The following is a 12,415-nucleotide window of genomic DNA, read 5'->3' on the forward strand; positions in this document are numbered from 1 at the left end:
AAAAAAAAAAAAAAAAAAAAAAAAAAAAAGAGAGAGAGAGAAGACAAATAAATACACACAACCTTCCAATGGGATTTTACACAGTGCATGCTGGTTGTAATGCGCCAGGACTGTGTTAATCCTGTCCCTCAGGTCTGTATCCACCTGCCTTGGCTCTTTTCTGCAGTTGACTGGGTTAGCCTTATACTACTGCTCCAACAGAGCAACAGAATGGATAGCAGGCCACTAGGGCTTCTCTCTGAATCACCCAGTAAGATCAGCACTGATCAGGAGCTAATCCTCTATCATTGCCTGCTGTAGGGGTAGACACTGGATGTTTTGATGGTCCGTATCTGTCTTGTCTGGAAATGTTGTTCTCCCTTTTTGTGTGTCACACTTCTCCCTTGTTGATTTCCCTGCTCTGCCTATCTGCATAACCTCCATGTGTGTTTATTGTCCATTTCTGCTGTTTCATTTAGTGGGAAGACCTCTTTTATCACCACTTCACCACTGGGTATAGTTATCTGAGGCCGACAGGAAGGTGTTTGTGCTGCATTGACATGTGGTGTGCACGTCTCTCAGACCGTGTGTGCTTGCAGGGATCATCTGCATTTGCAGGCAAATGGAGCATGTGCAAATGTTTACATGTGTGTCTTAGTGAATGTGTGTGTTTATGTGTATGTGGGATGCTTGGGTGTAAACTAAGGTTATACTCTGGCAGACATAAGCACTAACCTGCATTATTGAATATGTAAACTGAGAACTGCAACTTAATGGAAGAACAGTGTAGTGGACTCTCTACACATTTGAAAAACATTCAAGTTCACAACAGATCAGAGATGGATAAAAAGAGTGTTATGACTAGATCAAACATCATGAAACACATTTCATCTAAACAAATTGAAACAATAATACATCATCAACAATCTGTTTCTTTCCACTTTATATCTGACCAGGATCTCAGAAAACATTTAGTAGAGGCTCATTGCTTGCAATAAGCCAACCTATTTTTAATTATTTTAACTTTGAATTCATCCCAGTTGCAGATCTCCTCTTGTGACCCACTATTATGCATCCTCACAGGAACATAAGCCTGTATTTTTGTTGCTTTTTCCCTCAAACATTCTTCTCGTACACTTCATTTTATGTGTAGTTGACTGTCTTTGTATGCAAATATGGATGACTATATTCTCCCAACACACGCTTGCAAGTCTTGCAACATAGAATTCCCTTCTGTTCTCACTATAGTGGGTTCCCAAGGCTCTCTGATGTGCCTGTTGTATAACTCTGTAGTGCATTCAAAGATTATGAAACAGTTTAAGCTCATGCCTTGTTAATCTTGGTCTTTTCTCTAAGTGCAAGTTCTTTGGCATAGAGCATCTGCTAACTGGAAGGCTGGGACAGTCATATCTCATACTGTAACACATCGGAGTGCAGCACACCATATGTGTCACACATCCCTGAGGACTGTGAGGAGCAATGATTGGGCGAGTCGTTTCGGTGCTTTGTGTGTGTGTTGTGTGGGAGCTTTGTATAGGTGTGTACATGTAAGTGATAAGTGGGAAAAAAGTCTGCATTTGTTACGCCAGTGATTCACATACCCTACCTGTTTTTATTTTTTTACTTTAGCTTAATTAGATTAAAAATCTAAATTCGAGTCATTGTTTTCACTTCAACAGAGTGAAAAGCTCCGCTTGTATTTTTCTTTGTATGCAAGTCATTAAGTTGAGTCTTTATGTCTTTTATCTTCTTAATTTACATTTATCCTTACAAGTGTTTTTGTGTGTGTTTTTGTGTGTGTTTATTTCTTATTTACCTCTGATGCATAAGGGAGACCATTAAATCTTTAAGTTGCCTCTATTTTTCACCTGAGTATCCTTGCTTACTGTTTAGTATTCACTAAACAATAAGCACTAAAATGCTCATCAGTCATTTCAAAAATTATATTCACATGTCTGTGGTGCTAGCTAAGTGAACCTCTTACATTAAAGGTACTCCATCACCTTACACAAAATTAAATCCTTATTGTGAGTCTGAAAATGCCATTGTAATAGGTTTGCCTTTTATGTATGACATCAATTATGAGCATATTATTGTGTATTGTGTTACAGTAAAAAACCTTCCTGAGCATTCGTTTTTGTGTTCACTGACTAGCTTGATTGAGAAGATGCTGTGGTGAACTGATGTCAAATTATAGTAAAAGTCATGTTAAAGTCTGCAGACAGTTTCCCTAGAAAATTATCAGTAATTGGATCAAACAAGAGCCACCAGAAGAACTAATTCAAAATGTGTGCATCCACATGTCTTTTTTTGGTTGATGTGACATAAAATTTGCCATCTGCACTAGTCTACGATAGTCCACAGGGAGTCTTTTCAGCCTTCTGTGTAGACAACACAGACCGTACAGATTTCCCAATGACTGCACCTTAGCCAGGAAAACAAACACAGTAATTTAGTTCTATAAGTACAGGTCAAAGAAATACAGCTGTTTTTATCATTCATCATTGTAAGATCATGTCTGGTAGGGGTTATGCTCACAAATGCTCTACTGTCATGGTTGAGAGATGTTAACCAAAAGGTGAAGCTGTTGTCATTCTACATTATTGTCCCAAGAATGAGTTTGCAAATACAAAGGGCCCTATCCACCACCAAAGGGTGGCTGGTTTCACCCTTAAGGGTAAGTTGAGGAGCTTGGTCATCAGGGAGGGGGTTAGAGTGGAGTTTCTGCTCCTCCACATGAAAAGGACCCAGTTGAGAAAGTTTAGGTTAGGATGCTTTCTGGACATTCTGGAAATCTTTTAGGGGACATGTCTTGGACATACTCAACAGAGAAGAGCCCTTGAGGTAAATCGAGGACATGCTGGAGAGATTATGTATTGTGTAAGTGTCACTATTAAGGTCTGAAAGAGACAAAGGTGACTGAGGAGATGGATGGATAGATGGTATAAAAGAGCTTTTAGGATTATGAATCTTTTGTCCTGCCCATAAAGACAATGGCAGTTTGTGATGTTGCCATTTTCTTTCTTAATTCCCATGTTTGTAATCAATAATAGAGACTAATACTTACCTTGTTGTGTAAATATAGTCTATGTTTTCCATCACACATTCAGAAACCATGAATCAGCCTATAGGAAACAAATTGACCCATAGCTTCAGAAAAGCACACATGCATCCATGTGCACATGCACACACATGCTGAGAGAGGATGATTTCAATCAATATTACATTTTCTCAGTCTGTCCTGTTCTCTGCGTGTCTCTGCCACTGTCCCCCTCTTTGCATTGCTCTTATCCTTTTCAGTGTGTCAGTTTCCTTGTTCAGCAAATGCATTTTTAATTGCTCTCCATGTACTTCTTATTAAGTAATGATTTGTTAAATGTAGTTTCTAATGGTTTTCTTTAAATGGACAGGGAAGCGACTGGCCAGCACTTTTGATTTCCCCTCTTCTTATTTCACAAAGATGTGATTTTTAAAGCTGCACAGTTGGAGTTCCACTTTAAACAGCTTGATTGCCACCATGTTTTATCACAAGATAGTTTGAGCTCAGTAAGAAGATGTCAAATGACCATTTGGCCAGAAGAGGCCAATTGTATTAACTTTTTTTTGTGACGATAACATTTGACGTGCCAGTGACTTCGATCGTGGGCCCTGTCTAGGCATATTTCCAGGACAGATTGAACACTATTTCTGCATTGATGTTGAAAGATTTCAGATTTGCCAGAGGCACAGCTCTGAGACAGCACAACAGTGCTGCACAGTGGGAGCGTGCGACACGGTTAAGGATGAATATAACTACTTTTATTAGCTACTTCTAGATGATGCCAACCAGCTCACTGCACAGCTTCTTTCGTATGGGAAATGGTTAGGTCTGGAATTGAATTCTGTATACAATGAGGTGACTTTATTGGGAACTCATACAGGATGGTTATTGCACCATCAGGAATGCAATGAAACTGGCTCAAAGGTAACAATGGTACAGAGGAAGGTCATTTTTAATATATGGAGATCTCCTGAAGTACAATACAGAAGTCTACCAGCCACAGAGGAAAACTAAGACTTCTCTGTTCGAGCTTAGCTTAGCAGTCTTTGGAGACTCACAAAAGACTTTGTTTGCTCAAGTCACCTTCTTTCTAATCTTCTGCTTCTTCTCAGGCTTGACTTTTTTTTTTTGGTTAGAAAAAAAATGGTAAAAAACCTTTGGGAGCCAATTTTGTTAGACAGGAGAACGATGCAAGCCTCTGTTGAGAACTTCTTGTGCATGTCTCCAAGCAAAAGTGTTTGTCAAAGTCAATACACTTCATGTGGCAGCCATTTAATTTCTTCTTATATTCACCATTAATATCAATTTGTTAAAGGCATATTTCTTTCTTGCAACCCCACCCCCTATCCCCCCTCCCATTCCCAAATGAGACAACGAACAGAAAAAAGCCCCGTGATCCAAGTATATCAGCTCCATCCTTAATTCCTTAATTTGCTGTTTGCCTACAGTCAGTCACCCAGAATAATCCATCTAGAAAGTCCAGTGAGCTTAGCCACCATCAAGCAGAATTGGGGCTGTGGATGACTGATCACAAAGCTACATCCTCACTGTCCCACGCTGTGCTAATATATCCACATGTAGGCCAACACTCACACACATACAAACCTTGGTTTAGTCCGTCTGTGGTCACACTTACAATGAAGTTACTTCATTCTGCCTTGTGTCAAAGTATACCCAGCTACTTTATTTTAGACATGAGCAGTGGACTGAATAGTTCCTTATTTATAAGTTACAACTTCATTACTTCATACATATTAAAGGAATAATAATAATAATAGATTTATGTGTAGAATGAAGTGTTTTACTGTGTGTTTACAAAGAGGAAAATACTTACAACACTGCAGAAGTCAAATTAAGACATATAACCAAAAAATACTAAAATAAAACCTTTAAATAACCACGCAATATTGAATGGTAATCATTCCATAAATCCATCATTTTGGTTCCTGGTCTCACTGTTATGATCTGGTTAGCATCACTTGCTTCAATGAAACATGCTACTGTGTCGTCTTCCTTGTGTTAACCTCTGATAGCGTTCTGTTTCCCACTGATTCAGGGATTAAACTTCATGTTCTGTGTATGTATCATCAATAACACTGAGAAATGGCTTTACTTGTGTCTGTATTGATAAACTAATTAACCATCTGCTAATTATCAAAGATTGCTAGAGCATCTCCCTTGAAACAAGTCACATAGTTAAGGTATACTAAGTTATAGTAATATGGCTCAGTGAGTAAATAGCTTATTGAACCAATCCAATACCTATAAATCCGGATAAAGACTTTTTAAAGGTCCCATATGGAAACGTGATTTGATTTGTTAAGCACATTTTGAGGTTGAAAAGGAACATGCTGTGAAAATTAGAAGTGATATTATTTCTGCAAATTTTCCCCTTTCAAGTAGACCACATCCCAGATGTACAAGCCATGTGGGATTTAACCATTTTCTATATTATAAATGGACAGCAATTATAACATAGTGATAATTTGTTTGAAGCTGACTACTAAATCAGACGCTCCACTGGAATAGTGGTTCAGTGTCGAGGGTTGATGGTGATACAAAATGCAGCATCTCTGTATGTCTTTGTTCTGCACAAGGGAACAGATAAAAGAGATGAGTTAGAGGATGTTAAGGATCTAGAAGGGGCATACATAACATATCTGATAAGTAGTCATGAGCTGGTCTGTTAAGAGATCTAAAAACCTAAAAAAACAATCTTAAAATGAATCCTAGATGAAAATGTAGCTCATTAAGAGCTTTGATTAAAAAAAAAAAAAATTATTATGGCCGTGGTAATTTAATTTATGTTGCATTTTTCATTACAGGCAGTACATTGGAAGAGAAAAAAGGTGGAAATACAGACAAGAAATAAGGAAAAAATAGATTTTTTTTTTTTTTTTAGCAGCTGTTCTGTACTTTTGGTTTTGGACAAATGAAGGGATGCTGCATTTTGAAGAAGCTGAAGTTTGTTTAAAATTTCTGAAAGGCTTGGGAACAGGACATTGCAGTAGGCTAGTCTGTTAGAAATAAAGCCAGCTGGTAGAAACTGGCCATGTTGCATGTGAGCAAAGTTTCTGAGATGATAAAATGCATTTCAAGGGTTACTGCAGTTGGAGCATTGCTGCGTTCAGGCTGAATACATTCCCACTTTTATTATTAGGTTGAAAAGTTTTCAGAGATACTTCATGTCACCTTCTAAAATGCATTCATCCCAGTTTGCTGCCGGGAATAGACAATCTATCTGCCCCGAGGATGCCCAGATATCAATGTTTTACAGTGAGCCATTGATGAGAGCTTTGAATTTGAACAAGTATACAAAGTGAGCCATTTAGGTCCCCCAAAGACACAAATTCATTCCGTTCAAAACAAACAGTTAAAAAAGTTCTTTTAGAGAAGGGTACATACAGCATCCTGTTCTTTCCTGATCAGCTCACACCCTTTCATTAAAGTTCACCAGATATATTTGCATTTTTACCTTTAATTTTATTATATAACTGCTTGATTCCAGACTTTTCTTTGTAATATGAAGCAGAGATTCTTTCTTTTGTTCAAAGTTTCTCCCAATTCTCCACATTTTAAATGGTGTCCCCTGTCCCGAACTGTAACTGATGTATTTCCTGTAAAGGAGTGGCAATTAAGATAATGAGATTTTCAGAAGCAAGTGTGGCATGCCAGAATACACTGAAGAAAGGGGGGCATATTTGTGACTGGTAATAATCAGTTTCATATTAAATTTTCCCCTTTTTTTTCCTTCTCTCTTCTGTTCACCCACTCTACTTCTTTGTCTGTGTGCCCTCCTTTCTGTGCACTCGTAACCACATCTGCTTCCTCTCTTGTGTTCCCTACACAGCTTGTCCTTATTTGTATGCTCAGTGCATAATTAGCTATAGGATCACCCATTGTGTAATTATGTATAGCAGTTTGATATGTAATTAAAACTGTATCAGTATCCAGTGTAATTTGTGCTGTGTGATTACCTATTAACAGTGCAAACAGTTGTGCCTAAAAGCCCGTGACCGCCCCTCTCATAGATGTCACAGAACCTCTGTCACTATTTATGTACAGACAGGTACAGCATATGATACAAAAATAAATAAATAAAATTAGGGATAATAAACATAAATATTTCAGTGTATTCAGCCTCACATTAACGCATCTTTTTTGCATATCCAGTCATTGTTAACCATGTTATCAAGAGACTTAAGTAAGACTTGTACTTCAAACAACTCGTTGCTTTTTCTGAATTACTTTAGCACAGCAATATAACGTAGCTTGTTGCTCTCAAAACAGACACCAAAACAGAAGAGGCCTTTCAAAGAGCTCATTAGTGCACCCATAATAAGGTTTAAAAAAGAGCATGTGAGGAGACTCAGTGGCGACATCCTATACTGGAAAACTGACCTGAATAAGCCCTTATTGCAAATTCAGCTCTAAATTATTTAAGATGCCATTGAAGTCTGCTTTTAGGAGTTACTTTTGTTTTGTTTTTTTTGTTTTTGTTTTTTTTTGTACTGTTTTGTTTTTTTTTTCCTGCTGAACTAGTATTTGCCCACTTAAAGCATATGACAGAATGCAGTATGACCGTTTCTGCAGCTCTCTTACGGTAATGAACCTCAGATTGTCAAAGGTAGTGTCATTCATCTCCACCTCACTTTAAAAATGTGTCCTAGTCATGAGCAATCTGTTTTACTCCAGTAAACCGTTCTTTATCTGCAGCCTGAAAAGCTGCCATGTGCTTACCCAGATGTGCAGAGAAACATGGGTTATAATGCATTTAGTATGCAAAAGATTATTCTCTTGTTGTTAAAACAGAAAGGTAAAATGTGGATTGGATAAAGAGATATATCAGATGCATCAGTACATGCAGGGCTTGAACATTATTTTTACTTTTTCTATTAAATGGAGCAAATATAGTAAGGTGATTCTACAACAGTAGAAGAATAAGTGCACAAGTAAAGGTAAGGTTGACTGGTTTCATTAGTTTCTGGTGTACAGTACATGAGTACTGGGCAATAAATCTCAACAGAAACAAAGATTCAGTTTTTGTTTTTGTTTTTTATAGTTAACATGCATTTAGCACAGGTAGCATTGTGGATTGACACAATGAAACGGGACCATCCAAGTGCCTTGTACAGAGGCATGAAGAACTCTTGTTAGAGTAAATGGCTTTGACTGGACTCAGGAAGACTTCTTTAACTTTCTCTTAGGAAATAATTTTATGCAAAGTTTTAGAAAGGATTCCAATATTAACTCTGTCATCTGCTCTGAAAGTACCTGACAAATCAGTGCAATTTTACTGGTATCTCTCCACCTTTCTTTTTGTTGTCAAACCGTATTACAGTTAAAAGCCTGGCCTCCTTCTCTCTCCCTGTGCGTTACATGACCAACTTTTTCCCTTTCAGTTTCGATGATAGCCTGTGGTCACTTTTAAAATGTGATCCGAAGCCCTGAACTTTCAGAAATGAAATAGAAGCAATTCGATCAGGAGTAAGACCACCCAAGTTTCTGCTGTTTAGTCCAGTCTGTGGTTTGGAGAAGGTTTCACACTTCTGATGCATCCAACTTGTAGGCAGAGCATCCCCTTTTAATTTGTCATGTTCAGATATTTGCAGAAATAAAAAATAAAAGACCTTCTTTATGTTTCCATTACCCTCACTCTCATCACCACAGAGTTCAGCTTTTGTTGCAGAATATATAAATGCTTTTAACAACAATAAAACTACTGCTTGTTCTGTCTACTCCCCAGAGGAACAACTTAAGCAGCAGGTCTGACATCTGCCGTATGGATGATTAGCATCATTAGAGCATCATCTGCTCCCGTTAACTCAGGGAGGTACACACCCCATGATGGCTCTTCAGATACTTAACATTTAGATCAAATGGTGCTGTGTTCTTGATAAAATAGTGAGACATCAGTGATTGAAAGTAGGTCAGATGAATGGAACCCAAAGTCTGCAGACTTTAAAACTGTGGCTGCAAAGATGCAGCTACTGGAAACCACAGTGGCTGTTTATTTATTTAGACCTGTGTTTTTATTTATGTTGATTATTACAATGAGGATTGTGAAGAAAAAGACAACAAAGGAACAAATTAAAGGCAATTTAATCAGAAATTCTCGCCATTCTTAGTCAAAGATGGTGTGCCTATGTAACTAGTTTTTGTTGAATACTTCAAATTGTGTTTGTTTCCCCTTTCAGCTCCTTTGACCGACAAGCCGCCAAAGATCCTGTTTCCCACGGAAAACAAGATTAGCAACATGGAGCTGCAGCTAGGTAAGATCATCATGGGATTCCCTCCAGCTGCTGTCAGTCGTATCAGAGCTGTTTCCAAATGACAGGAAATGGATGACTTTACAAATCCTCTCCAGCACACCTTCAGGCCCTGAGTGCAGATCATTGACGGCACTTTTATTTGCTGGAATGGAGAGATGGCAAAAGAAAAACAACATGGCAAAAGTGGTTTCCATATATGCAAATTGTGGGTGCTAATGTCCCTAAGGCTGTTTTGTCAACAATGGAGAGTCCATATGTTCCCAGGGTCCCATACGCTGGCCTGCCACATTGAGAGGCGGCTGCTTTTTGCCACTGTTGTTTGTCTTTTTTGACGTGGGGTCACAGTAAGCCGACCATGTGGGCTTGCATGCAAGAGAGAGTATATGAGAGTGGTGTGTTTGTTTTTGTTTTTTTGTTTGTTTGTTTGTTTTTTTTCCCATGACAGCATATTGCTTGATTTCTGGGCACAGTCCGCTATCCACATGGTGCTTGCAGCTCTGTGAATGGCTAATGTGTCTGTCATGAAGAAGCCGATCAGACAAGACTGATAGGTCTGAAAAATTAGAGGAGGATTGGAAGAGTTTGTAACAGAAAAAGAGGTGTGGAGACAAAGGCAAAGAAGGTGAAATGATTCACTGAGTGCTTGCCTTTTGTCTTCAATCTGATGCTACTGGAATGCTGGTAGTTCATTTGAAATGCCTCCACGGTTGGTTGATCAAGGGTGAAAAATTGCTGCTGTTGATAAACTGACAGGCACAGACTCACATCAGCCGACTCACACCCATGCATGAGCAGGCTGCACAATGTGGGCCCTAGAGCTATTTGTGTCATTAGTCTATATCTTGATTCCTCTGAGATTTTGGGGAAAGGGTTGACTTTTCCCATGAAACTGTCACACAATTGTTTAAAGCCTTACTGATAGTTCTCTCTCCTATTGGCTGTTTGAGTAAGTGTTTATGATCTCGTGTTTGTCTACTTTGTTGTGCATGCCTGTGCATTAAAGGGCTTGAAGCACCTCTGTAAAACTCAGATGCTTGTAAAAAACAGTTTTTAACTAGAGATTGCTTTAAAATGAAGTAGCAGTGTTCAAAAAGTCAAACAACAACAGTGACAAGAAAATGTTTTGGTGCAGCAGGTCAAAATGAATATGATTAAGTCAAGAAAAACTCAAGTGAGCTCCAAATGTGTAAATTTTAACACTTAAGTCCTTTTTTTCCCAATGTTTTTTTTATTTTTTTTTTTTATTAAATCACCACAAAAATCATAAGCACTGTTTCACTGTTCTGATGCAACAACTGGATGAATATGACATTTGGGGCAAGGGCATCAGAAGAAAATCTTACCTCTGCTCTTACTGTAAGAGTAAGTATTAGATATCTTTAAATGAATGCACTTTAGTTATAACAGGACTTTTAGCTGTAAAGACCAAAGATATGTTGAAAAGGAAAAAAAAACTGCAGATTTTAATGAAAATACCAGCTCTCAAACTTTTAACATCCAGTTATATTGTTGTTGCAGGGGTAACAGTTCACTGGTTGGAGAAATAATTGATTCAGTTAAATGTCAGCAAACTCTAAAAAGAAACATCTCTGTCCATGAAAATAAAAAAGAACAGCTTCAGCAACAGAAAAATGAACTTAAACACCCTTGTGCAAACCAATTCCTATGAACCTCACAGTCTAACGGCATGCAGGACAACCCAAGAATCTCACAAATGTAGACAGCTTGTGAGGAATGGAAAATACACATTACAAACCCTTAAAACACAATTAGAAGTTGTAATACTTACTAAAAATGTTGTTTTACAGGGAATCCAGCTTTTGTCTCCTTTTTTTTATTTAGAATCTGTAAAAGATGGAAACAGTCCTAGGAAAGGTAACTAAATAACTGATAGTATTAATGTGTTAGATTACATGCATATCTTTGCCATCTTTAACTCACTGAAGGTTTTCAGCCATTTTTGAGTTGGGGTGCCTAAACTTTTTCTGCATGTTGGGAATCTTGAAGAACACTGGCTCCTGCACTTGTCATCTAACCCTCAATGCCAGATTAATGCATATGACTTCCTTGTCTCAAGTATAAAATGTAATTTTTCCTTAAGTTTAAGCAAGGATATTCCTAGTGACATAAGAAAAGTTATTCTGGAGCCAGATGGGACATTAGCACTGTTTTCACAGACTAATTTGTTAATGAGCTACCTTGACAATTAAAGTAGAAGCATTGCCCCTGAACAATGATATGGTCCACAAGGGGTTTTTTTCCCATCAGTGAAGGAGGTATAAGCAGGCAGAGCAGGATTTGAGATGTAAGAAACTAAGAGTAGGACAGAGTGTATCTGTTATGTCATGCAGTGACTTCCCACAGAATCCCAATATATCGTCTAAAGCACTGAGACACAGAAGTAAATATTTCACAGTCGGGCTCCATTTTGTGTGCAGAAAAGTTGTCTCTTCTTTCACATGAGAGTTGCTTTTTTTCATTTTGTTCTGGCTATCTTTCTTTCTTCCTCCTTATTATTTGTTGAGCTAGGCCCTGCTCAGCTTTATGGAGCACTGTGGCAGATTTATAGAATCCAGAACGTGCATAGAAAGAGGCCAGTCCTGTATGGTAAGTGGGGAGTATGGAGAAAGGGGGGGGGGGGGGGGGGGGGGGGGGCAGGGGCACGAGATCCAGTTGAGGCTGGTGGATGGGCGGTAAAATCAGAGTCGTAAGCAGAGAGATAAATCTGCGACACAGCCGGGAAGCACAGACCCACTTTATCTCCTCTGCTGTTACAACCGGTACAGGTCTCAGACAGACTCCGTCTTAACCAGCTTTACACAACATACACACACTGTATATCAAACACTTAAGTTGCATAAACTCTCACTTAAGATACTCAACAGGGATGTAGTAGATAAAAAGTCAAAGCGGATGATGCAGAGATCTGATCACAAAAAGTGGAAAATGAATGATCTCCTTTTTCTAGTGAGTGGTTATGTCAAAGAAAAAAAGATTGCTGAGGAGATGCAGATAATTAAAAAAAAAAAGAAAAGAAAAAAGGAAAAAAAACAATTAGATTATTACTGGTTGTTTGCTTGTTTCGGAGGGTGGCTTTGTCAGATTGTCCCCTACCTTCTGAGGT

At 38.3% G+C, this 12,415-nt stretch overlaps 1 protein-coding gene across 7 annotated transcripts in view; it reads left to right on the forward strand.

Moving 5' to 3' along the window:
- The window catches only part of il1rapl1a (interleukin 1 receptor accessory protein-like 1a), a 188,427-nt gene that overhangs the window by 125,927 nt on the left and 50,085 nt on the right, over window positions 1-12,415 (forward strand). For all 7 annotated transcript variants that reach the window (XM_042002238.1, XM_042002236.1, XM_042002242.1 and 4 more), the window contains one exon: window positions 9,217-9,291. In XM_042002238.1, coding sequence (XP_041858172.1) covers window positions 9,217-9,291 — 75 coding nt within the window. The remainder of the gene's footprint in view (window positions 1-9,216; window positions 9,292-12,415) is intronic.

The sequence above is a fragment of the Melanotaenia boesemani genome, chromosome 12, assembly GCF_017639745.1.
Source record: "Melanotaenia boesemani isolate fMelBoe1 chromosome 12, fMelBoe1.pri, whole genome shotgun sequence".
Lineage (NCBI taxonomy): Eukaryota > Metazoa > Chordata > Actinopteri > Atheriniformes > Melanotaeniidae > Melanotaenia > Melanotaenia boesemani.